Genomic DNA, 24,889 nt, shown 5'->3' on the forward strand with positions numbered 1-24,889 from the left:
GTTTTGACTGACAATAACATCAGCGATCGCCTACAGCCAATAAGAGAGCAGCATTCACTTGTGTGTGTGCGTGTGTGTGTATACATGCTGCAGGCCAGCAGGAGGCTGGGGGAGAAGTTAAAAGCGCTCTTTTTCGGGTTATTTGGACCCACGAAATGGAGGAAAAACTAGTGGAGGTTTGACAGGACTAAGGAGCAACCGTGTCTGTTTGACGTTTCATACAGAAAGAAATTAGTTTATTATCAACGTTGAGGAGAAATGACTAATTCCCTTTAAACACAGGTGAGCAAATATGTAAATTTTTTTACCCCATTAAAGGCTTCTTTCTCATTATTTAGTGAAAAACAAAATATATACTACGTGTTTTTGGCTGTGAGATGTAGTTTGGACGAAGTTGTCGGCGATTCTTCCTATGGTAAAGTCATGCAATGTGAAAGCCCCTGTCGCCGATACATCTTGCAGTGTAAACAAAGCAGCGATGAAACGCAAGCTCAGATAGTCATGCAGTGTGAAAACATCTGTGACAAGACTACTTTGAAAATCATGCAGTCTGAACTCGGCATAAGGGGAGAACAAGATCAGGTGGTTCTCGAGAGCTTCCGTGGTAAAGGAGGAAAGGGGAAGAAGGGGTGGATGGAGGGTTTCTTCGGGAAATGAAGAGATGGGAGTGATTTTTTGCTAGGCTACTTATAGTGAGTATGGATTAATCTGATTGGCTAAATAATGATTGTAGATGAGAGACCAGCTGCAGTCAATCATATCACGTGCTCCTCTCGAAATTCGTTTGTCAAACCTCACTTATCAAGACACTTCTTACACGTATGGGTAAGAAAAAATTACCAAGTAAAAACGTAATTCAAGAACATTTTACTCAACTGAACTATGTAACGTAGGCTCATTCTGAAAACGTAGCCATATTTACATTTCTAGAGATGGCGAATTATGTAGCCAGAAGTATGTATGGCTGCATTTAGTCTTTAAAACGGACACTACGGGGTGGTATGATGCCGTTCTTTTAGGTGCTTACTAGCTGACTGCTTACCTCTGTGTAGATGGCTTTTCTGCTGTTAACAGTTTGTCCAATGGCTCGTCTTGTACGATGGAGGATTTGAGACGCAGAGCAAAGTTCACCGCAATGACGGGGTTTGAGTTCTTCGGTGAAGAACGAATACAGAAAGCAGGTAAGACAAAAACGAAAGCCAAAAAATAAAACAAACAAGTAAGTAACAGAGTGAAAATGTGATAAAATCTGAAAATGTGATAAAAAGCTGGATTTTTGGATTGCGTTTAAAACACTGTCGGTTGGGTTTAAGGAAGTGGGGGGGTACTCGTCAATTAACGCATTTTTTAACACTATCGGTTGGGAAGGGGGTGGGTCAGTCAATCAATAGCGGCCTCTAGTGGATTTACATGAGTAGAGCAGGTGCAAATGGCACTCTCACGAGAGATATTTGAGATCTCAAAAAATCTCTCAGCGGCCTCTGGGAGATTCGCGAAAACTATAACAGCAAAAAACGTAGCTCCTGGGATATATGGTACTCTCCAGAAATGTATATAGTGGTACATAATCAGAATGAGCCTTAGTTGGAACTGTATTACTAAAGCACTTTTAAACAACCACAATGGCTACCACAGAGTTGTATATAAAACAGAATATATACAAACAGCCTAAATACATAAACTTACAACACATGATAAAAAGCTAAAGAAAATAAGTGTGTTTTTAATGACCTCTGAAATGTCTCCAAAGAAGGAGATACTTAAGATTAGTGGAAGATGGTTCCGAGTCTTGGAGCTGCTACGGTAAAAGCTCTATCATCTTGACATTTCAAGCGTGATCATGGAACTGTCAGATATAGTTGATCTTTAGAGTGAATAGATCTCCCGGGTTGATGTATACCAGTTAGATCAGAAATACTGATCAGGGGCCAGGCGGGATTTAAAACTAAAATATAAGTGTAACAGAGAGCAGCTAGCAAAGTGCTAGGCAGGTAAACCTCACTCCTCTGGCCTCAAAAGGTGCTCTGGTGACAGACGCTAGAGGCCATAGTCTTTAGCCTCTTTGTTAGAACAACTGACTCCCATGCAAAGAAGTGACAGTTCAATCCAGCTCATACTGCGTTGGGGGTAATAGGACCAGTGGGTTGCACATGGGGGCTAATCTGTGATGGGAAAGAGGTTTAGCATGGGGAGTGTCACAGAGGCCAGCTAGCGAAGTGCTTTGCAGGTAAATCTCACTCCTCTGACCAAGATGCTCTAGCAACTGATGCAAGAGGTTATGGTCTTTAGCCTTCTTGTTAAAGCAACAGACTCCCATACAAAAAATAGCCGGTTCGATCCCAGCTTAAACAGGGTTGGGTGCAATAAGACCGCTAAGTTACATAAGGCAGATATTAAGAGCATATATACATATATACACACACATACACACCTAGTTAAGCCTTTAAATGCACTTTAAGCTGAATACTAGCATCTTGAAAAATGTCTTGTATAATATTATGTACTGTCATCACGGCAAAGATAAAGAAATCAGATATTCGAAATGAGTTATCAAAACTAGAAATGTGTTGAAAAAAAACTCTTCTTTTTTTTCATAAAACATATATATGGACGAATTACCAATCTACATCACACATGACGTTACATGGGTTCCTAGTTGCAAAAAAAGACCGATTGCAATAGCAAACATGTCGTGTTGTGCAGTAGGATGCTCAATTCGAAAGTCCAAAAATAAAAAACTTAACTTTTACCGTACACCACACTGCTTTTAATGCCAACCGCAGACGTCTTTGACTAAAAGGGAGCTGAATGAAGTGACAACCTAATTAAACATGCTCGACTTTGCAGTTCTCATTTCATATCGGGTAAGTTGACTCTATGCTGAATCATACACTTTGCTCGTTTTTGATTGCAGCAATGATTTCAGCAAAAACAGTTACAAATGGTTAATTAAACTGCGGACACTGAATGCTAAAAATGAAACGTGAAAGTGTAAGGTTTTAAGGGAACGTTGGTTTTATATTCACACATTTATTCAGTGAGAACTTGTGACACACTCCCTATATTGTTTACCACTGCACTATGATATTCGGTCTGAAATAACCTACAAGTGTGACTTGAAAACAACATTCACACTGTTTATTTGACTGTGAACAATGTTGTACTTTGATATTCATTGGCTGCTAATATGATTTCGCTATTTAGAGTTTGCAAATAATACTTTTTATAAAATTAAATTATGAAGGAGAAAGTCCAAATGTGCGAATATAAAAGCAACTTTACCTCTATGTGTAAGTTCACATAACCTGCCGTACAGGTGCAGTTCACAGTCAGAATGCGGTTGTTTTGCTTGTTGATGATTACCCAGGCCTTGTACAGTTCTGTCTCCTTTTCTTGTATTTGTCTAGGCAGAACCTCTGTTTTCAGCACTACAAAGTTTTGAATCTGGTAATCATGGAACATTATTTCTTGCACATGACCACACAGAACAAATTTGTAGGCATTCAAAGACTTGTAGGCCTTTAACTTCTCTCTTGTTAAAACACTTGGAGCTTCAATGAGATTGTATATTTCGGGCGGGAAGCTTGACTATATTATCTTATCCAATATCCATTGGGAGTAGTGATGGGTCGTTCATGAACGATTCGTTCATTTTGAACGAATCTTCAATATGACTCGGGAACCAGGGACAAAAATTCAGCCCTGGCACTGTTGCCACACAAGCCCACATTACCACACCGACACAGCCCCACCCACGGACACACACATTAACTATTTATTTTGGTGTAAAGAGGGTGAAATAATTTGACATTCTTGCCAGATTTTGATTATGTCCGGGTAATCTTGGATTGGGTCGGCCCATCTTGAAACCAGGCGGCAGTTGCCGATTGGGCCAAATGCTTAACATTTATTATTATTATTTTTATTATCATCATCATAATATCACATCTAGCAAGAGATAAAAGCTTCCTGCACTTAAAAACAATACATATTTTTAAAAAAAAACTGACCGGCCCACACTTAAAAATTGGTCCGGCCCTTCTGGCATTTGCCAGAATTGCCAGATGGCCAGTCCACCCCTGTCGGGAACTATGAGTCCTCTTAGGGAGTGTTTCGTTCATCCGCGCATGTGCACATTTGTGCAGGTAGTATCGTTAATTTCAAGTCTTCATCACATTGGCAGAAGCCAATCATATGCGTTTAGAGCTGGAAAAAGAATTGAGCCGCTCGACTCTTAAGTCCTCTATCGGGTCTGAGTCACTCGTTCATCACGAGCCAATCATATGCGTTTAGAGCCGGAAAAAGAATTAATCCGCTCAACTCTCGAGACCTCTATCGGGTCTGAGTCACTTGTTCCTCACGGGCTAATCATATGCGTTTAGAGCCGGAAAAAGAATTGAACCGTTCATCTCTTGAGTCCTCGGGTTTGAGCTATATTTTACAGTCTATGGGTTTGAGTCATTCTGTCACGTGATGAACGAACGATCATGGCTCCTATTGGCTTAGACTGTACAGATGACCTGAGCAAAGAGACAAAAATGCTTACATAGACAAAAGAGCGGGTAAACATTGAATTATTATTTTCTCCTTCTTATATTCTGTCTATGACTTATTTGTCGTGCAATCAAATTGAACCAAATGAACGGAATGACTCGAAAAAAGATTCGTTCATCTTGATGAACGAGACTCAAAGATCCGAGTCAGTAAAATGATCCGAACTTCCCATCACTAATTGGGAGGGTGCTATAGCAAATGGGCCTGTCGGATAAACGCTGCTCACTTTAACGTTAATTTTGCCGAATCACTGTGCTTATCACTGGGTGACAAGCTGTTATAATACGCTGAAAGCATTATGCAAACAATAAACATAATATGTAATCAATATAACTTATTTCTAAGACAACAACAAACTCTGTACCGCAGCGGATGTCATTTTCTTGCTGTAAATGCTAGCGCTCCTGGTTTTTTCTGCAACCTCGCTGCACACGCATCCTGAATGTTTACAAACATGGTAATTCATCTATTAGTAGGGCTAATAACTTAGGAGGGCTAATAATTTATCAACTGTATAATAAATGTGGCATATGATTACCGAACCATCCAATCCCAATATGTGCACTACACAAGCCCCTGTAAAGTACGCAAAACCACACATCACCCTCCGCCTTCCATAAGCACCAACACAACCACTAATGTATTACAGAGAATATGTTGAGAATTACATGGAGAATGGTCATGGGTTAGATTACCAGAAAACATACATGCTAATTAAACCAAATGGAAAGTGTTTTCCAAATGGAAACATACAGTAAATGACGCATTTGCAAAAGTGTGTTTGAATTCCGACACAAGACCATGTGGTTCAGCCTAAGGCCCAACCTCCGAAAGAGCTCATTGTCAGAAATGTTGTGGAAAACCATGATGTCACATTATGCAAAGCACTGGCGGAAAACGTTGAGAGCAAGACTTTGAGCTGGCGTTGAGTCTGGCATTGAACTGCTGTAGGGTTCAGCTTAACACACTGAAGGGATGAAAGATTGGAGACTCAGGTACGTGGGAGTCGGTGTTTTTCCAACCTACAAGTAATTGTTTTGAACTTTGCACCATTTAGCATATGTGGGTTATTTCCTGGACAGATAAAGCTTATTTTTATTGATTTCAATAGGAAAGTGTCAGTGATGGCTGTATTTTTGACAGTGTGTGGGGAAACCCGACACATGATGTGACTTTTAACAATGCTTTACTGATAAGACACTGAATATTGTGCTATTAGTTTTGTCATCTGTTTACGTATTTGTATTTCTAAGATATGATTGATCAAATAATACTTTTGTTTATCCACTCAAGATTCTTTAGAGCTCAGAATAGCAAAACAGGAGTTGTGTCCGTCACTATTGAGAATTCACAAAGGAGCAGCTTCATGAAAGACTTGGATTCTCTTCCAGAAAGAATGAGCACGTTGTCAGAGAAGATCAATGGAAGTGAAGTGGAGAGCCAAAGAGATGCTGCAGAAGACAAGATTTTCGATTTCCCACCATCCTCGATCAATCAAAGTCATCACGTCAGTAACACATGTTTCAGAGCCAGACCTAAACTGGCTTCAGCTCATGCTGTACTATCATCCAAACTAGAAGAGCCATCAGAAATGCTAACAAATCCTTATGAGGAAGCGAAACCAGAAGCTCAGGAATGTGTGGAACCCCTACAGAAACCCAAAGAAGGGACCAAAGATGAAGATGCAGAAGAGTGGAGAGTGCAAGAAAAGGTGATGGCAGACGGAACTTCTGTTGGAAAGGCATCCAAAGTCACGCTCAATGCAGCAACTAGGAAAAGCTTATGGAGAAGCAAGATTGAACCAAAGGAGAGGCCAAAGGAAGGGATGCGGGAAAGGCTGAAAGGTAGTTTCGAGAGTATCGATGAAAGTAACGAAGGGGATTTTGGCAGCAAACGAATACAGAGGAAGAAGAGTTGGAGTTCAAAACAGAGGAAAACACAAACATTTGGTTCACGGGATGGAGAGCATTATATGGTGGGAAGTATGGAAAAAGATGGCGAGAAAGAAGTCGTTCCACACCCTGTTCTCTCTCGGGTTCTCTTTCACTCCTCAGCTTCATCATCCTCCTCCTTCAACAACTCTTCAGCAGAGAGCGATGAAGTCTTCAGCGAGAGTGAGGATACAGTTGCCCGGAGGCAGACCATGAAAAAAGTGAGTGGAATTCCAGGAAATCTTTATCCAAAACGTTTATCCGGATTCCCAGTATCTATCCGGACCAGTTAAACTGGTGTTATGTTCAGTTTGATATGTGGATAATGAACAGAATAGCTCTCTATTTTTTTCCAGTGCAGTGAAATGTGTTAAACAATTTGCATGACTTGGAAAGAGTCCCATAACGTTGTGTATTTGAATAAGTTATTTGCATAGCACTGTAGACCTAAAGAGAGATATAGTAGCATGCTACTGTCACATTTGCAATATTCCCAAAACAAATTCTTCAAATGTGATCATTTATTATATAATATATATCCATAAATGGATAACAAGTGAGCAATCTCTAGTTTCATCACTTAATCGTTCCTCAAGAAAGGGTCATCGGGGGGGGGGGGGGGGGGGGGGGGTTGGGGGGGGGGGGTTCAAAATAAAGGTTCAGGGTATAGTTCTTATAAGAACAATTTTCTCATTTCCGCCATCAAGATCCTTTGCAGAAAGGAAACTTTCCATGCAATATTAGAAATTTAAAAGCAAAGCTGTTTGAGGCCGCGTGAACATTTGAGTTTACTCGCTTCATTCGCGTGTCAAACCCCGCTTCATTCGCGTGTCAAATTCACTTCAGAACAGACGTGGATTCGTGTGATGGGCAGGGCTTCTGTCTGCCCGAAGACTCTAGCTTCATACCTAAATAGCTAACATGGATTTTATGAAGAAAATAACAGTGCTTATGTGCTTTATGAAGACTGAAAAACAGCGTCGATACGTTTAGGGTCGTATCTGAGTCCTCTACATCCTTTCAGAGGTGCATCCAGCTCTGTGAGCTCATAAACTCCTCCAGAAACTTAACCTGGATGATGGAGGCTTTCAGCGGTGCTTCTGACTGAGCTAAGCCGAGTTTGATGAACTGTTGTCGGTGAAGGCTGGAGGATTTCACTCAGAATACCGACAACAGGTTCTACGTCACAATCACGCCCCCCACAAGAGCAAGCTTCTGATTGTTTAACGCGGCGCGAATGTACGCTGAAGTTCAGATTTTCTAATTTGAGAGATTTGCGCGAAACGCTCGTTAAGCGAGTCAAACTCGCAAAACGCTCAATTCGCCCCACGCCATTTGCGCAATTTGCGTCATTCGCGCCGCAGGATGTCTATTCGCGCGTTTGCATTGACTTAACATGTAAATCACTCACGCTTGACGCGTGTGCCGCGTCTGGTGTGAACGCAGCATCAGCGGTTTTCAGAGTAGTGGCTGGCAAGGCACTTTTAGGGGTATGTGGAATTTTTTGGGGGAAAAATCAAGTATTTTAAGATATGTGTGTGTATTAATTTTTTTTTTATTTTTCCCAGTGTCGATCTTGGAGAACGTTTTTGACCATGATGCAATGGTCCAAGCGTACACAAAGCTCATGGATCCAGCTAGCTGGACACCAAGGTATCATGCATTTCCAAAGGCATTAAATTTTCTTCTCATCAGAACTTGACTGTTTCCATCAAAATACATCATGTTAAAGATGTAAAACTGGTTTGAGCATTTGTTTTTGCAACATCCATTGACATACAATGCATTTTGCATGCTCTGTCTAGGTAATGTGAGGCTGAGTGAGGGCGGGGAGGTGCTGAAGAGGTTTTGTGAGGTGGAGGACATCTGTCTGCAGGCCCTCATGTCTGATGCGCTCTGTCAATTTGTGCCTCATTATTTCGGGCACATCAGCCAGGATGGAGAGAAATACATTCGTCTAGAGGACCTGCTTAGTGGTCTCAAAAACCCTGTCATAATGGACTGCAAAATGGGTGTCCGGTAAGAAACGAACTAACAGATTTACACTAAAACTGATTAATGATTAGTCTTTGGAGTCTCATAGAAGACAGCAAGAAAGAGCTAAAAGCCTGTAGAGATACTAAGACCATCTTTTCTATGACTTTCTAAGACATTGTTATAAATGGGGAAAAGTACAATGCTCAGGATGGCCACCACAGCGAAGAAATCCCACGTTCCAGTCCAAAATAGCCAATCATCAATTTCAATACCCACACCTTTATTTGACGGAGGGGCTGTGTACAGATTCACTTGTTTAATACAGCAATCCCTGTTTGTTGATGCCTGTGCCCTGCTTTTGACTGGAGAAATGACATCACATCACATCCCATCACATATTGTGTCCTTCCAGTGTCATCCTCCAATTTTTAGAGAAGATTAGAGTTGTGAAATATTTGCCAAACTTTGCACAAGAGTAGTAGCTGGAGCAAACTGGATATAATCTGATTTAAATGTAATTAGAGCTTAAGCGGGAAAATAAATAGGATAGGTCACCTCAGACTTTATTGCAGATTTTGATTCTGTAATTTAATTGCAAGTTTAAGTACCTGGTCTTACATGATTTGCCCAGAAGCATTATGAAGATGGCTGCCAAGTGATGGCTGCCAGATTCTTCTTGAAATGGACTTTAAAGTAAAGTTTGAGCACTTTTTACTTTTGTTAGCACAAACACCTCCCATTCTAGAAATGCAGAATCAACTTCTGCTCAGAGCTGTGAGACCCAGATTGAATTGAAGATGAAAGAGGGCAATTGAAACTAGAAGGTGGAGTATCTGGTTTGAATCCTGCTTTTAGAGTGACCTGATCCACAAGAGATTGATTTTTAAATGAATGTAATGAAGGCAAGGTATGAAGAGCTGGGACAGGTCGAATTTACTCCCATGGCCCCAAGAGTGTATTAGTAAGTAAGTAATGTGTATTTATATGGAGTATTTGTCAAGTATGGCCTGATACCGACAGCACTTTAAAATCATGAAAGGGATGCAGCATCCACTTGGATGATGCAATGGCAGCCACAGGACAACGGCGCCAGTGCAGTCACCACACATCAACTGTTGGTGGAGTGACGACACAGTGATTGAGCCAATTTGGTGGATGGGGATGATTAAGAGGCCATGATTGTAATGGCCGAGGGAGGGAATTTGGCCAAGACACCAGGGTTACACCCCTACACTTACGAGAAGTGCCATAGGATTTTGATTGACCACAGAGAGTCAGGACCTCAGTTTAATGTCACATCCGAAAGATGGCGCTCACTGGCAGGATAGCGTCCCCATCATTATACCTGATCATCAGGACTCAGACCACAGGTTAAGCACTCCATGCTGGCCTCACTAACACCACTTCCAAAAGCAACATAGTTTTCCCATGTGGTCTCCCATTCATGTACTACTAACCAGGCTCAGTCCTGCTTAGATTCAGTGAGGAACAGGTCTTGGGCAGCAGGGTGATATGGCTGTGGCATATCACCCTGACTAAGCAGCAGGGCTTAACATTAACTTTTTTGATCACCAGCCACTGCGGCTAGTAGATTTCCAACATTACTAGCCACTTGCCATTTTCACTAGCCACAATTTTGTTGTTTGGAAAATATATTTTATATAAATAAATGTGACTTTGATATGCTAAAATGACTTGATTGAGATGTTGTGTTGTCCCAGATCAGCAGTTACTACACACAAATGGTTGATTAATCTCATATTAAAGAAATGTTATTGTAAAGGATGATAATTAAACTATATTAACAAAAATAACTAAGCAAAAGGAAGCAGGTAAAATACCACGAGTGATAGTGAAAGGATGATCACATGCCTGAGAATAATTAAAACGAAAGCAGTGACTGCTGGTGTTGCTTACAAATATATATATATATATATATATATATATATATATATATATATATATATATATATATATATATATATATATATATATATATATATTTATTTATTTTTTATTTTTTTTCAATCTTGAGCTCTTAAAAGCAGCAGGACTGTGGGTACACGAGCATCGTTTTTTGTCTAGCCTTTTTCAAAGAGAACCGAACACAAGTGAACGGAAAAAAGCGCAAATAAACGGGAGCGCGCGTGCTTCAAAGTCATGCGCATCACATCACCTGCGCGCGCGAGTAATCATCCTCTACAGTATTTACCTGCTTTGTCTCGTGCGAACACAGTTGTTTTCAGTCTTGCCGTTTCTCGATTCTGAGATCACATTTGCACGCATATTGGGCCATCCTTATTGTCGAGTCGAACCCTGCTTTAAGAAAACTACATTGTAAAAATTATTTCCAACCTGCCAAAGTGGCTAGTGGGAGCGGCTGTCTTACCCGCCAAAGCTGAAATCTACCCACATTTGGCAGGTTGGCGGGTGTTAATGTAAAGCCCTGCTAAGCAGTCAATAGTGACTAAGCATTGTTAGCATTCCCATGCTGGAGATGCAGATTCACATTCTATTCAGAGTGATGTGACCCAGGCTGGAGTGAACTTTAAGGAAATAGAATGTAATGGACGCCAGAAGCTGTGCTGGTAAACCTGACTTTTCTGGTCTCACAAACTCCTTTTACAGTAACACAAACCAGGTGCTTATTTGGAGCCAATAGTATTGCCATTTTGGAGCTGGTTCATCTGGTGAGTCTTCAAACAACTGCTTTGCTTTTCCACAGGCTAGAGCCACCAAAGAGTCAGGTCTGATGTCACTGCATACGTCTAATCTCGAAGCCTAAACTTTAGCCTGGAAGGCCAATGTCCTGCAGAGTTTAGTTCCAACCCCAATTAGACAAACCTGAACCGGCAAATCAAGCTCTTTCTAAGCATACAACAAACTTCCAAGCTGGTATGTTTAGGGATGTTGGAGCTAAACTATACAGACAACTGGGCTTCCAGGACAGAGTTTGGTTCCCATGGTCCAATCTTTTCCAGCAACACAAATGCGAAACCGCCAAAAACAAACATAATATGAACAATTTCTTGCTATTAATGTTAATAACTTTGTGAACCTACATGAGCATCCAAACAGAGGGAATCCGACGTGCTCATGAAACACAGCATGGTTTGCATAGACCGAGATTACGAGCGATGATAATGTGTTCATACAGAGTACTGTAAATAGTATAGACGAAGAATACAAGGGAAAAAACATGTTCACACGACAAGCTGGATTTTGAAAAGACAGAGATTAGAAGTAATAATGTGTTCAGCATTTAAAATATAGCACTTAAAACAGTTCTTACATCTATACCAGCAAAGCTTTTCTGCTACTTTAGAATCACTTTTCCTGATTAAAAGTTGGTTCTTTGGGCAGACAGTTTGAATATAAACTTAAGTGCACCTTAGACACATTATCAGAGGGGGTTTCGGGTCTCGCAACATCACTCTTGACCAGGTGACCCAGTCTGGGTTGATCAGGCCCCGGCTTGTGTCTAAGGGCGGACTCACACTATGCTATCCGAATCGTGCCCAGGTCTGTTTCCTGGATCTTTTGAGAAGTGTGAGTGCGCTGAATCGGGCTTAGGCACGGTTCACTTGGCCGGCCCTGGCCCGGTTGGAAGACGTGGGCCTGAGCGCGGTTCACTTGGGCTTTGGCACGGTACACTTGTAGTGTGAGTGCAAAACGTGCTAAAGCCGGAAACTGAAAGCGAGACGTTACTTTTAGGGACTGTTTCGTATGGATTTATTAATCATTCTTACTGTTCAATGAACGCAAACTGCCGTAGTTTATTAAAGACGCAAACCCCTCACTGCACGACAGCTGTGCACCTCCAGCAAACCTCCTCATTCCTGCAACACGAGGACTTCATGGTTGTTTATGAGCGCCAAAAGTGGCGAATCTGTTAGGTGAAATATTTGACTGCATGTCACTGCATATCAAACGACTCAAATGATATAACCAGAGAAATCTCCACTGTGCTGAGCGAGAGCACTTACTGAACAGCGCAGCATCGATAACGTAAGTGTGCCCAGGCCCGATTGTAATGTGAGTGCGGGCCGTCAGGAGAGACGGGAGGGGGGACAAGCGTGCTTTGGCCTGGTTCAAGGCAAATGTAAATAGTGTGATTACGGCCTAAGCAGCTTGTGAGGTCCATGGCTCTCCACGCTTAATCCACAGCCATGGTGACACCACTGTTTTAGTGTTTTTGATGGCACTTCTATTGAACTGATTTGGAATTAGACTATGGCTACGAACCAGTGCTTAAACTGCTTTGTTGAAAAAAGGGTAACAATGTGCATTGGCAAGTGACACCACAACTTGTTAGTGCAACCTAATGACGATGCTGCTTTAATTCCTGCTTGTGGTTGATTCTGATGGGAGTGAGGTTAAGTTAAGATTAATAGAGGGCATCTAATAAAAGCTGTGCAAATAAACTTAATTCCCTTGGTCAATTAGCGATTAGCGAGGCTGTGACCTTTAGTGTCCTTGTTATGTCCAACTCCTGTCCTAGAGACACTCTCAAGACTAAATATCAGTGTATATACATATATTCTTATAACTGGTGCTCCACAATATTTGTTTTAAACAGCAAAAAAATACAACAAAATAAATTGTTTCTGACAAAATGAACAAACTTATTGTGGTAAATCTCAAGCTCTGATCACCTCCAGATACCATTTTCCCCTACTCTGCTCTTCTTTGACCTAATAATCACATTACTGTATATTTTAAGAATATTGCCGTGCCATCTAAATCTGTGCCATTACTTGCAGGACATACCAAGAGGCTGAAATCATTAAGGCCAGGATCAACCCTAGCGTACGCACTGACATGTATCAGAAGATGGTGAAAGTAGATCCGGCAGCTCCCACTGATGAAGAACATGAACAAAAAGGCATCACAAAGCTGCGTTACCTTCAGTGGAGGGATAACAGCAGCTCCACCTCATCACTGGGCTTCCGCATAGAAGGGATAGTGGTACGAAACATGAAGCTGAAAGATTATACAAGAAAGTTGCTGCATGGTCATTTACATAAAAATTTGACTGTTTATATTTTACCTTTTTGTCCTAGGTGGGGAATGGTAAAGTATTACGAGACTTCTACAAGACATGCACAGAAGCTCAAGTGACAGAAACCCTGTTGTCCTTCACCAGGAGGCAGATTCATATTCTAGTGAGTGCAAATTATTTCATGACTACAGCTTTCTACTCATTTCCAACTCAAAACTCACATAAAGATAGATATGATTAATATGTTTTGCTATCTTTACACAAAAATGGTGTAAATGCTCTAAAAACGTTTCGCATCCAGACAAAATTTTCAAGACTTAACAAAAAATTGTTCTTGAGTATAAATACAAATGAAAATAACAGTATCATTGTCTAAGGGTGCTTTCACATCAGTAGTTTGCTTCATTTGGTCCGGACCAAGCGCAATAAATGATACGTTGTTGCATCTTCTGCCGTCTTTGGGTCGTTTTCACACCACACTGCTGGCTTTGGTCCGAACCAGTTGAAACGAACCAAAATGCAGTCATCTGACAAAATCCACATCTCTCATTGGCCAGATGTTGTTAAACATATTTCATAAACTGCTTATTAATTGGTCAGAATTCACGTGCGGGAAAATGCCAGTGAACTCCCGCAGGTAAACAAAACCTTTGACTCTGGAGGGACGACTGCGCTGGCTCATTGTATGCCTGCTTTAGACAAACTATACATTACGAAAATAAAGCACGGCCGCGGCTGGAAAACAGTGTTTAATGCATCGTTCGTCACTTCAGGAGGAGCCGTGAATTCATTTAGCTAAACTGCAACATGGTCATCTTGCGGAAATATTACCAATGATCCATCAGGTGATGTTTTCCCCTCTCTCTCTGTTGGTAAAGCGCTGTCAACAAATATGTTTCCTCCATATCCCATAATGCACAGCGCATCTTCTTCTTCTTCTCATGAGTTTTATTGGCGGTTGGCATACAACTTTTAGGTGCATTACCGCTGTAGGTAAGGTGCACCTGCTGTGTGCACTGCGCAACGGCCTACGGCAGCTGAATTAGTCCAAAACGAGCAGTACTTTTTGCGGTTGGACCTGTTTTAGTGCAAATCATATTCTCACCAAACAAACCGCTCCAGGGTTCATTTGAAAGCGTACCGAGACCACCTCTTCAAGCAGGTCTCAGTACGCTTATTTGGTCTGCTTTTAATGCGCACTCGAGTACGATTGCTGCATTCTCACCTGCCCAAACGAACCATACCAAAAGGGGAAACGAACTCTAGTGCGATTCAATCGAACTAAATAAGGCGGGTGTAAAACCACCCTAAAAGATGGATTTTAAAGACAAAATGTTCCATTTACTTTCTAGCTGGCATCAACAAAATCATTTACCAAATAAATAAAACACCTGGCCATTGAGTTGATACAAAGTTGCAACTTTAAGAAATTCAAGAGTGAAGGAAATTCAAGTTGAGAAGTAATTATCTTACTGTAAATGCAACACAAAATGGTTCTTGTCACATTTCAGAATTACAAGCATGACATAAATTATACCAAACTTTCAGTTAAAAATGGAAAATTTGAGTAGTTTAAATCTCTGGATATTACCATCAGTCATTTAATATATTATCATAAAATGTTATATAATGAATGTGTCACTGCTTCAGGTTCAAATTGGTACCATGCGGTTGGGAAATTGTTTCCCTCACTTTGTATGGTGTTTAAGGTCTTGAATTGCTTCCAAATAGATAAACCCTACAGTTTTGTGTTTTGTTTGCTCACATCCCAGGCGACATCATAAAACGTTAATATTAGGTCAGATTTAGGTCACTAAGAATGTTATTTTGACGTCCAACGACGTGAAATGATGTTATTTTTTTTGTTGGAAATGGAATTAGAGTGTTGGAAAGTGACCAAAGTCCAACGTCGCGCCAACATCTTAAAGCAACGTCATACTAATGTCAAGTGAAGCTTATTTATAAACTAATTTCTAAGGAATCACGTGCTTATGATTTCTTGCGGCTGGTCCCGCATTATCCAATTTATGATTCACCAATCAGACGATTCCTAAGCCATTATAAATACCACAAGTTCCATATCACAGCCAGCTTTGTTTTGAAGAATCCATCCGTCCACCCCTACCCCTTCTCCTTTCCTAGATAGGTGGTATGGTGGCCCAGTGGTTAGCACTGTTGCCTCACAGCAAGAACGTCACTGGTTCTGGTCCTTACCAAGCCAGTCAACGTTTCTGAGCAGAGTTTACACGTTCTCCTCATGCTCACGTGGGTTTCCTCCGTGTTCCCCGGTTTCCTCCCACCGTCCAAAAACATGCAACGCAAGTTTATTGACTAATCTAAATCGGCACTATAGGCATGCTTCTTGTAAGTAGTTATCTCTTAAGAGCAATCACTGTCTGTTCATTAGCTACTACACCAGGGGAGTTCTTGAGATGTACCTGAGCTCAGACTCTCCTCTCGCCTTGCAAACGAGAGGGAGCCCCGGGCTCGAGGATCTTATGAGCTCAGGGCTGTCTCCTAAGACAGCATGCCAAACAATCTTTATAATCAGCTAAGTGTGAACTCTTGAACCATTGACATTTATTCGTCAGGTATAGCAACCAAAATCCAAAGTCTGATGGATGTCATAGTCGTAACGTCCACGCAACATCAAGCTGTAACATCATTTGACGTTGATTTGTTGTTGTTTTAGGTTACATAGGAAAGTAACCGAAATCGAATGTATGTCTAACGTTAAACATTGACATTAGCCTGACGTTGGGTTTGGACGTCAACCCGATTTTCATTTCCAAACAAAATTCAGCATTCCACAATGTTGGCGTACAACGTCAATCTGATGTCATGTTGACGTCCGGTGCCTCCTGGGATTGTTATTTCTCTGAAAAGTGTGAAAGTAGTGAGTTGTGAATGTGAATTCATGTGTATGTTTTAAATGCTCGGCCTTATCTTATATGATTTCTCTATTATTTTATTTTAGGAGGCCTACGAATCCAGATTACAGGCCCTGTATGAAACTTTAAAGCAGTCTTCTTTTTTCAACAAACATGAGGTTAGTGTAAAACGTTAAACTTGTCACCGTTATCTGAATTTTACGCAGTTTTTCTACAATACAGAGCTGTTCGATTTGAAACCACAAGCCATGCAATGTGCAATTGGTTATAAGAATGGGCGATTTTTATTTAATAAATAAAATCTGCAGCCAAAGATGTTTTATGCCTGTTTGGCATATGACTTAACAGTTGTCTTCATCCAAACATCTTCTCAACTTCTCGCAGATCATAGGCAGCTCCTTACTTTTCGTCCACGACCGCAACAACAAAGCCAACATATGGATGATCGATTTTGGAAAGACCATACCAGTCCCAGAGGATGTCCAGCTCAGCCATGATGTCCCCTGGGTGGAAGGAAACCGAGAGGATGGGTACCTGATCGGACTGACCTCCCTTATCTCTCTGGTCAGGGAAGCCATCAAACAAGCAGGAGAGCAAAGTCAAGAGCAGACACTTTGATAGTGCCTTTGCATGAACTCTTGGACTGATGTCTTTGTGTGGACATCTATAAGGGCTATAAAGCGTTACAGTTAACAGTATTAATAAAGCACTTGTGTTGTTATGATTGTTTTTTTTTTATATTTTACATTAAATGGTTTATATACTACAATTGTTGTTCTACTTGTGAATTCTTTCTGTAGGATTCACCAGTTATTGACCATTTTAATAGATCTGTTGCTCATTTTTGTATTAAATTCACTTTGCTGTATTTATGCTACAGCCATAACACTACATAGCACCTGAAAATAGTCCCCAGCTAGGCAAATAGGTACAGCACTATATAATATTATTGCACCATATCGACCTAGAAAATAGCAACTTTTCATTTTCTGTCATTCTTTGTGCACAATGTATCTAAAGTAGAGTCCAGTTGAATAAATAGTGACTTTTTTTTTGAGCAAGATGCTAATGGTCTAATCCGTTTTGATTATTTATGCTAAGCTAAATGTGCTCCCACTAGAACCAGAGATCGGCTGAATGGATTTAGAAATAGTAAACTCATCTGTTTAACTCTAGAGGAGTTGTAAAAAGATCCCACTTCCAAAAACAGGAGGACAGCTTTAATGTATTTTTTTCCTACACTGCTATTGTTTTGAACATACCGCTTTCAATTCATTAGTCAATTACTCATCACAAGCTGCACATCTGACAACAGTTAGGTCAGTTGTTTTTCTATTAAGCCACTACATCTACTATTTCTAATAACAACAGTTACTAATGTTGTAATACTATTTTTGTCCACAACTGTACAGATCTTAAAAACTTTATACATTTTTAATCCGCTTGTTAAGTGTGACGTCACGCAGAGCGGCTTCCGGGTCCAAGCGCTCTATTCAACTGAATGGGGAGATTCATGAAATGGTAATAATAAACGTTTACAAAGCGATTTAATACTTTCGAAAGTCACGATCGCAATATATATGTCCATGCCTAATATCCAATGGCCAGAAAGTGATTCATTGTTTTATAATTTGTTAAAATTTTGGTATTTGTTATGCAGCAAGCCCAGAGATTGTTGTGTACACTATGACTTTATATAAAATTAACTTTAATGTGCGATATGAATAAAAAGTGATCATAAACAAATGACTTCCCCACTCAAGTGAATGGCGGCTTGGACCCGGAAACAGTATTACATACGTCACAAATACGTCACCACTTAACAAGCGGATACAGTTCCTCCTAAATGAACGAAGTAGAGATGTTGCTCACCCTACTTTCTGTTTTAGCTCCTTTTATCCAGTCCCACTGATGAGCTTAAGGTGTTTCTTATTGGCACGCTCTCAGTAGTAATCATCACGCATGCACTGTGTCCATGGCAATGCTGATTCTGTACTGGGTGATTCGCCACAGACCCTGCTCAATGCCAGTGAGGTGACTCAAACAGCAGCACAGATGCACACAAAACAGAGAAGATAAAAGATATTATTTAGAAGAACATTAACAATTTCAAATAAACAGATCTGTTTTTTATGGTTACGTTCAGATTAATTTGGGTTACTAAATTTACCGTATTCTTTTGCCTATTGCCACTCAAACAGCATCATAGAAGCCCCAAAACAAATAGAAAAAGTAAGTTAGAGACTTTTTAGTCTGACGATCCTTAACAATATTTACTAAATGAATTGAAAGATTTGTGTAACTTTCAGATTGGATTATGTAGAATAAATGTGGGTTATTTATTTTACCTTGATAAATCATCAGCATGCAGTGGCTGACCTTTCATTCTTGCCCATTTTCACAGAGGGGATGTAAACCGCAGCACAGACACAAAAACAAGAAACAGAAAATAAATATTAGTGATTGTTTAGAAGGACATGTACCATGTGAATGAAGTAGATGCATAATTTAGATTTAACATTCAAAGCATGTATTATTAATAATGTGAGTTAATGAATTTACCATATTAATTTATAACAGTGCAGTGACTGATCTTTCCTGCTCATTGTCATTGAGGTGACTCAAACAGCAGCATAGATGCACAAGAAGAAACTAAAAAAAAGAAACATATTAGAGATTATTAGACTGATCTTTCCTGCTTATACATATTTGCCCGTTGTCACTGAGGTGACTCAAACAGCAGCATAAATGCACAATGAATAGAGAAGAAGATACATATCAGAGATTATACAGAAGGACATGAACAATGTCAATTACACAGATGCATAATTTATATTAACATTCACATTATGCAGTAATAAATGTTACTGAATTTACCATATGTATCGGTGTGCAGTGACCTTTCTTGCCGGTTGTCACTGAGGTGACTCAAACAGTGAAATAGATGCACAACAACAAACAGAGATATTAATGCAGACTGTTTAGACAGCAGAACCTTCACAATAGTTATTAAATAGATGCTATTTTTAATGTAACATTTCAATTATGTAACATAAATGTGGCTTATTCAGTTTACCTTGGTAAATCACCAGTGTGCAGTGATATTTCTTGCCTGTTGACACCGAGGTGACTCAAACAGTAGCATAGATGCACAAGAAACAAAGAAAATATTAGCAATTTATTAAAAAGCTTGCACAATTGTTCAATAAAACGATGTATATAAAACACTCAGATTATGCAGCAATACTAATAGTGCAAGCTGTTGAATTTACCTTGTTATTTTCCTGCACGTTGCCACTGAGGTGACTCAAACAGCATCACAGAAGCCCAAACACAAATAGACAAAATATTAGACAGTGTTCAGTCAGTCGATTATTCACAATGTTTATTGAATAGATGTATTTTTTATATAACTTTTAGATTATGTAAAATAAATGTGGGTTATTAATTTTACCTTGACAAATCATCAGCATGCAGTGGCTGACCTTTCATTCTTGATCATTGTCACAGACGTGATTTAAACAGCAGCAAAAACAGAAAAAACAAGAAACAGAAAATAAATATTAGCGATTGTTTAGAAGGACACGTTCAATGTGAGTAAAGTAGATCTTTAACTTAGATTTAACATTCAAATCATTTATTATTAATAATGTGGATTAATGAATTTACCTTATTAATTTATAACAGTGCAGTGACTGATCTTTCCTGCTCATTGTCATTGAGGTGACTCAAACAGCAGCATAGATGCACAAGAAGAAACAGAAAAGAAACATATTAGAGATTATTCAGGACAAGCAGATAAACAGAAACAGAATTTATATGAAACATTTACTTTATGCAGTAATAAATGTTACTGAATTTACCATATATATCGATGTGCAGTGATGTTTCTTGCCGGTTGTCACTGAGGTGACTCAAACTGTGAAATAGATGCACAACAACAAACAAAGATATTAATGCAGACTGTTTAGACAGGAGAACCTTCACAATAGTTATTAAATAGATGCTATTTTTAATGTAACATTTCAACTATGTAGCATAAATGTGGCTTTTTCAGTTTACCTTGGTAAATCACCAGTGTGCAGTGATATTTCTTGCCTGTTGACACCGAGGTGACTCAAAAAGTAGCATAGATGCACAAGAAACAAAGAAAATATTAGCAATTTATTAAAAAGCTTGCACAATTGTTCAATAAAACGATGTATATAAAACACTCAGATTATGCAGCAATACTAATAGTGTAAGCTTTTGAATTTACCTTGTTATTTTCCTGCACGTTGCCACAGAGGTGTCTCAAACAGCATCACAGAAGCCCAAAAACAAATAGACAAAATATTAGAGTGTGTTCAGTCAGTCGATTATTCACAATGTTTATTGAATAGATTAATTTTTTATATAACTTTTAAATTATGTAGAATGAATGTGGGTTATTAATTTTACCTTGATAAATCATCAGCATGCAGTGGCTGACCTTTCATTCTTGCCCATTGTCACAAAGGGGATGTAAACCGCAGCACAGACACAAAAAAACAAGACACAGAAAATAAATATTAGTGATTGTTTAGAAGGACATGTACAATGTGAATGAAGTAGATCTATAACTTAGATTTAACATTTAAATAATTTATTATTAATAATGTGGATTAATGAATTTACCTTATTAATTTATAACTGTGCAGTGACTGATCTTTCCTGCTCATTGTCATTGAGGTGACTCAAACAGCAGCATAGATGCACAAGAAGAAACAGAAAAGAAACATATTAGAGATTATTCAGGACAAGCAGATAAACGGGAACAGAATATATATGAAACATTTACTTTATGCAGTGATAATTTGGGCTACTGAATTTACCTTATTAAGGAATCAGTGTGCAGTGAAGAATCTTTCTTGCCCGTTGTCACTGAGAACACTCAAACAGTGGTATAAATGCACAACAACAGAGATATTATTAGAGACTTTAGAGAATAGAACCTTCAGAATAGTCATTTAATTGATTAGATAGATAATTTATATAGAATAAATGTGGCTTATTTAATTTACCTTTGTAAATCACATGTGTGCAGTATTATTTCTTGCCAGTTGACAACGATGTCACTCAAACAGTAGCATAGATGCACAAGAAACAGAGAAAATATCATCAATTCTTCAAAGGCATGAACAACTGTCAATTAAAAAGATTCATATAAAACACTCAGAATATCTAGTAATAGTGTGAGTTCTTGAATTTACCGTGTTATTTTAATGGTGTGCAGTGCCTGAACTGTTTGCCAGTTGTCACTGAGGTGACTTAAACAGCAGCATAAATGCACAATGAATAAAGAATATACATATCAGAGATTATACAGAAGGACATGAACAATGTCAATTACACAGATGCATAATTTATATTAACATTCACATTATGCAGTAATAAATGTTACTGAATTTACCATATGTATCGGTGTGCAGTGACCTTTCTTGCCGGTTGTCACTGAGGTGACTCAAACAGTGGAATAGATGCACAACAACAAACAGAGATATTAATGCAGACTGTTCAGACAGGAGAACCTTCACAATAGTTATCAAATAGATGCTATTTTTAATGTAACATTTAAATTATGTAGAATAAATGTGGCTTATTCAGTTTACCTTGGTAAATCACCAGTGTGCAGTGATATTTCTTGCCTGTTGACACCGAGGTGACTCAAACAGTAGCATAGATGCACAAGAAACAAAGAAAATATTAGCAATTCATTAAAAGACATGTACAATTGTTAAATAAAATAATGTATATCAAACACTCAGATTATGCAGCAATACTAACAGTGTAAGCTGTTGAATTTACCTTGTTATTTTCCTGCACGTTGCCACTGAGGTGTCTCAAACAGCATCACAGAAGCCCAAAAACAAATAGACAAAGTATTAGAGAGTGTTCAGTCAGATGATCCTTCACAATGTTTGTTGAATAGATGTATTTGTTTATGTAACTTTTAGATTATAAAGAATAAATGTGGGTTATTAATTTTACCTTGATAAATCCTCAGCATGCAGTGGCTGACCTTTCATTCTTGCCCATTGTCACAGAGGGGATGTAAACCGCAGCACAGACACACAAAAACAAGAAACAGAAAATAAATATTAGTGATTGTTTAGAAGGACATGTACAATGTGAATGAAGTAGAGGTATAACTTAGATTTAACATTTAAATCATTTATTATTAATAATGTGGATTAATGAATTTACCATATTAATTTATAACAGTGCAGTGACTGATCTTTCCTGCTCATTGTCATTGAGGTGACTCAAACAGCAGCATAGATGCACAAGAAGAAACAGAAAAGAAACATATTAGAGATTATTCAGGACAAGCAGATAAACAGAAACAGAATTTATATGAAACATTTACTTTATGCAGTAATAAATGTTACTAAATTTACCTTATATATCGATGTGCAGTGATGTTTCTTGCCGGTTGTCACTGAGGTGACTCAAACAGTGGAATAGATGCACAACAACAAACAGAGATATTAATACAGACTGTTTAGACAGGAGAACCTTCACAATAGTTATTAAATAGATGCTATTTTTAATGTAACATTTCAATTATGTAGCATAAATGTGGCTTATTCAGTTTACCTTGGTAAATCACCAGTGTGCAGTGATATTTCTTGCCTGTTGACACCGAGGTGACTCAAACGGTAGTATAGATGCGCAAGAAACAGAGAAAATATTAGCAATTCATTAAAAGACATGTACAATTGTTAAATAAAATGATGTATATAAAACACTCAGATTATGCAGCAATACTAATAATGTAAGCTGTTGAATTTACCTTGTTATTTTCCTGCACGTTGCCACAGAGGTGACTCAAACAGCATCACAGAAGCCCAAACACAAATAGAAAAAGTATTAGAGAGTGTTCAGTCAGATGATCCTTCACAATGTTTATTGAATAGATTAATTTTTTATATAACTTTTAGATTATGTAGAATAAATGTGGGTTATTTATTTTACCTTGATAAATCATCAGCATGCAGTGGCTGACCTTTCATTCTTGCCCATTGTCACAGAGGGGATGTAAACCGCAGCACAGACACAAAAAAACAAGACACAGAAAATAAATATTAGTGATTGTTTAGAAGGACATGTACAATGTGAATGAAGTAGATCTATAACTTAGATTTAACATTTAAATAATTTATTATTAATAATGTGAGTAAATGCATTTACCTTATTAATTTATAACTGTGCAGTGACTGATCTTTCCTGCTCATTGTCATTGAGGTGACTCAAACAGCAGCATAGATGCACAAGAAGAAACAGAAAAGAAACATATTAGAGATTATTCAGGACAAGCAGATAAACGGGAACAGAATTTATATGTGACATTTACTTTATGCAGTGATAATTGGGGCTACTGAATTTACCTTATTAATGAATCAGTGTGCAGTGAAGAACCTTTCTTGCCCGTTGTCACTGAGAACACTCAAACAGTTGTATAAATGCACAACAACAGAGATATTATTAAAGACTTTAGAGAATAGAACCTTCAGAATAGTCATTTAATTGATTAGATAGATAATTTATGTAGAATAAATGTGGCTTATTTAATTTACCTTTGTAAATCACATGTGTGCAGTATTATTTCTTGCCGGTTGACAACGATGTCACTCAAACAGTAGCATAGATGCACAAGAAACAGAGAAAATATCATCAATTCTTCAAAGGAATGAACAACTGTCAATTAAAAAGATTTATAAAAAACACTCAGAATATCTAGTAATAGTGTGAGTTCTTGAATTTACCGTGTTATTTTAATGGTGTGCAGTGCCTGAATTTTTTGCCCGTTGTCACTGAGGTGACTTAAACAGCAGCATATATGCACAATGAATAAAGAAGATACATATCAGAGATTATCCAGAAGGACATGAACATTGTCAATTACACAGATGCATAATTTATATTAACATTCACATTACGCAATAATAAATGTTACTGAATTTACCATATGTATCAGTGTGCAGTGATGTTTCTTGCCGGTTGTCACTGAGGTGACTCAAACAGTGGAATAGATACACAACAACAAACAGATATTAATGCAGACTGTTCAGACAGGAGAACCTTCACAATAGTTATTAAATAGTTGCTATTTTTAATGTAACATTTCAATTATGTAGCATAAATGTGGCTTATTCAGTTTACCTTGGTAAATCACCAGTGTGCAGTAATATTTCTTGCCTGTTGACACCGAGGTGACTCAAACAGTAGCATAGATGCACAAGAAACAAAGAAAATATTAGCAATTCATTAAAAGACATGTACAATTGTTAAATAAAATGATGTATATAAAACACTCAGATTATGCAGCAATACTAATAGTGTAAGCTGTTGAATTTACCTTGTTATTTTCCTGCACGTTGCCACAGAGGTGACTCAAACAGCATCACAGAAGCCCAAAAACAAATAGACAAAGTATTAGAGAGTGTTCAGTCAGTCGATTATTCACAATGTTTATTGAATAGATGTATTTTTTATGTAACTTTTAGATTGTG

At 38.6% G+C, this 24,889-nt stretch overlaps 1 protein-coding gene and 1 long non-coding RNA gene across 8 annotated transcripts; one reads left to right on the forward strand and one right to left on the reverse strand.

Annotated features, from left to right (window-relative positions):
* The first annotated feature begins 144 nt into the window (after positions 1-144).
* si:ch73-22a13.3 lies at positions 145-17,124 on the forward strand. Of its 7 annotated transcripts, none has more exons than XM_073922505.1 (9): positions 145-282; positions 1,075-1,181; positions 5,848-6,706; positions 8,054-8,138; positions 8,291-8,504; positions 13,226-13,430; positions 13,526-13,627; positions 16,442-16,513; positions 16,740-17,124. In XM_073922505.1, the coding sequence occupies exons 3-9, from the start codon at positions 5,921-5,923 to the stop codon at positions 16,971-16,973; spliced, it is 1,698 nt and encodes a 565-aa protein (XP_073778606.1). In that variant the 5' UTR covers positions 145-282; positions 1,075-1,181; positions 5,848-5,920; the 3' UTR covers positions 16,974-17,124. The 7 variants fall into 7 exon arrangements, with proteins under 7 accessions (XP_073778606.1, XP_073778604.1, XP_073778608.1 ...); XM_073922503.1 differs by lacking the exon at positions 145-282 and adding an exon at positions 669-825 and having other exon boundaries at positions 5,946-6,706; XM_073922507.1 differs by lacking the exon at positions 145-282 and adding an exon at positions 763-825.
* Positions 16,754-18,795, reverse strand: LOC141377673 (uncharacterized). The gene is made up of 3 exons (XR_012390183.1): positions 18,704-18,795; positions 18,228-18,371; positions 16,754-16,858 (listed from the first exon to the last, which is right to left on the reverse strand). It is a non-coding gene; the product is annotated as an uncharacterized lncRNA (long non-coding RNA).
* Positions 18,796-24,889: the final 6,094 nt, after the last annotated feature.

Source organism: Danio rerio, chromosome 14 (genome assembly GCF_049306965.1).
Source record: "Danio rerio strain Tuebingen ecotype United States chromosome 14, GRCz12tu, whole genome shotgun sequence".
Lineage (NCBI taxonomy): Eukaryota > Metazoa > Chordata > Actinopteri > Cypriniformes > Danionidae > Danio > Danio rerio.

Bases quoted from the DNA above. Each gene is read 5' to 3' on its own strand.
- si:ch73-22a13.3 (XM_073922503.1), top strand. From the start codon at position 734: ATGAGAGACCAGCTGCAGTCAATCATATCACGTGCTCCTCTCGAAATT. The intron at 826-1,074 runs GTAAGAAAAAAT...TGCTGTTAACAG, and splicing joins GACACTTCTTACACGTATGG to TTTGTCCAATGGCTCGTCTT. The intron at 13,431-13,525 runs GTACGAAACATG...TTTTTGTCCTAG, and splicing joins TCCGCATAGAAGGGATAGTG to GTGGGGAATGGTAAAGTATT.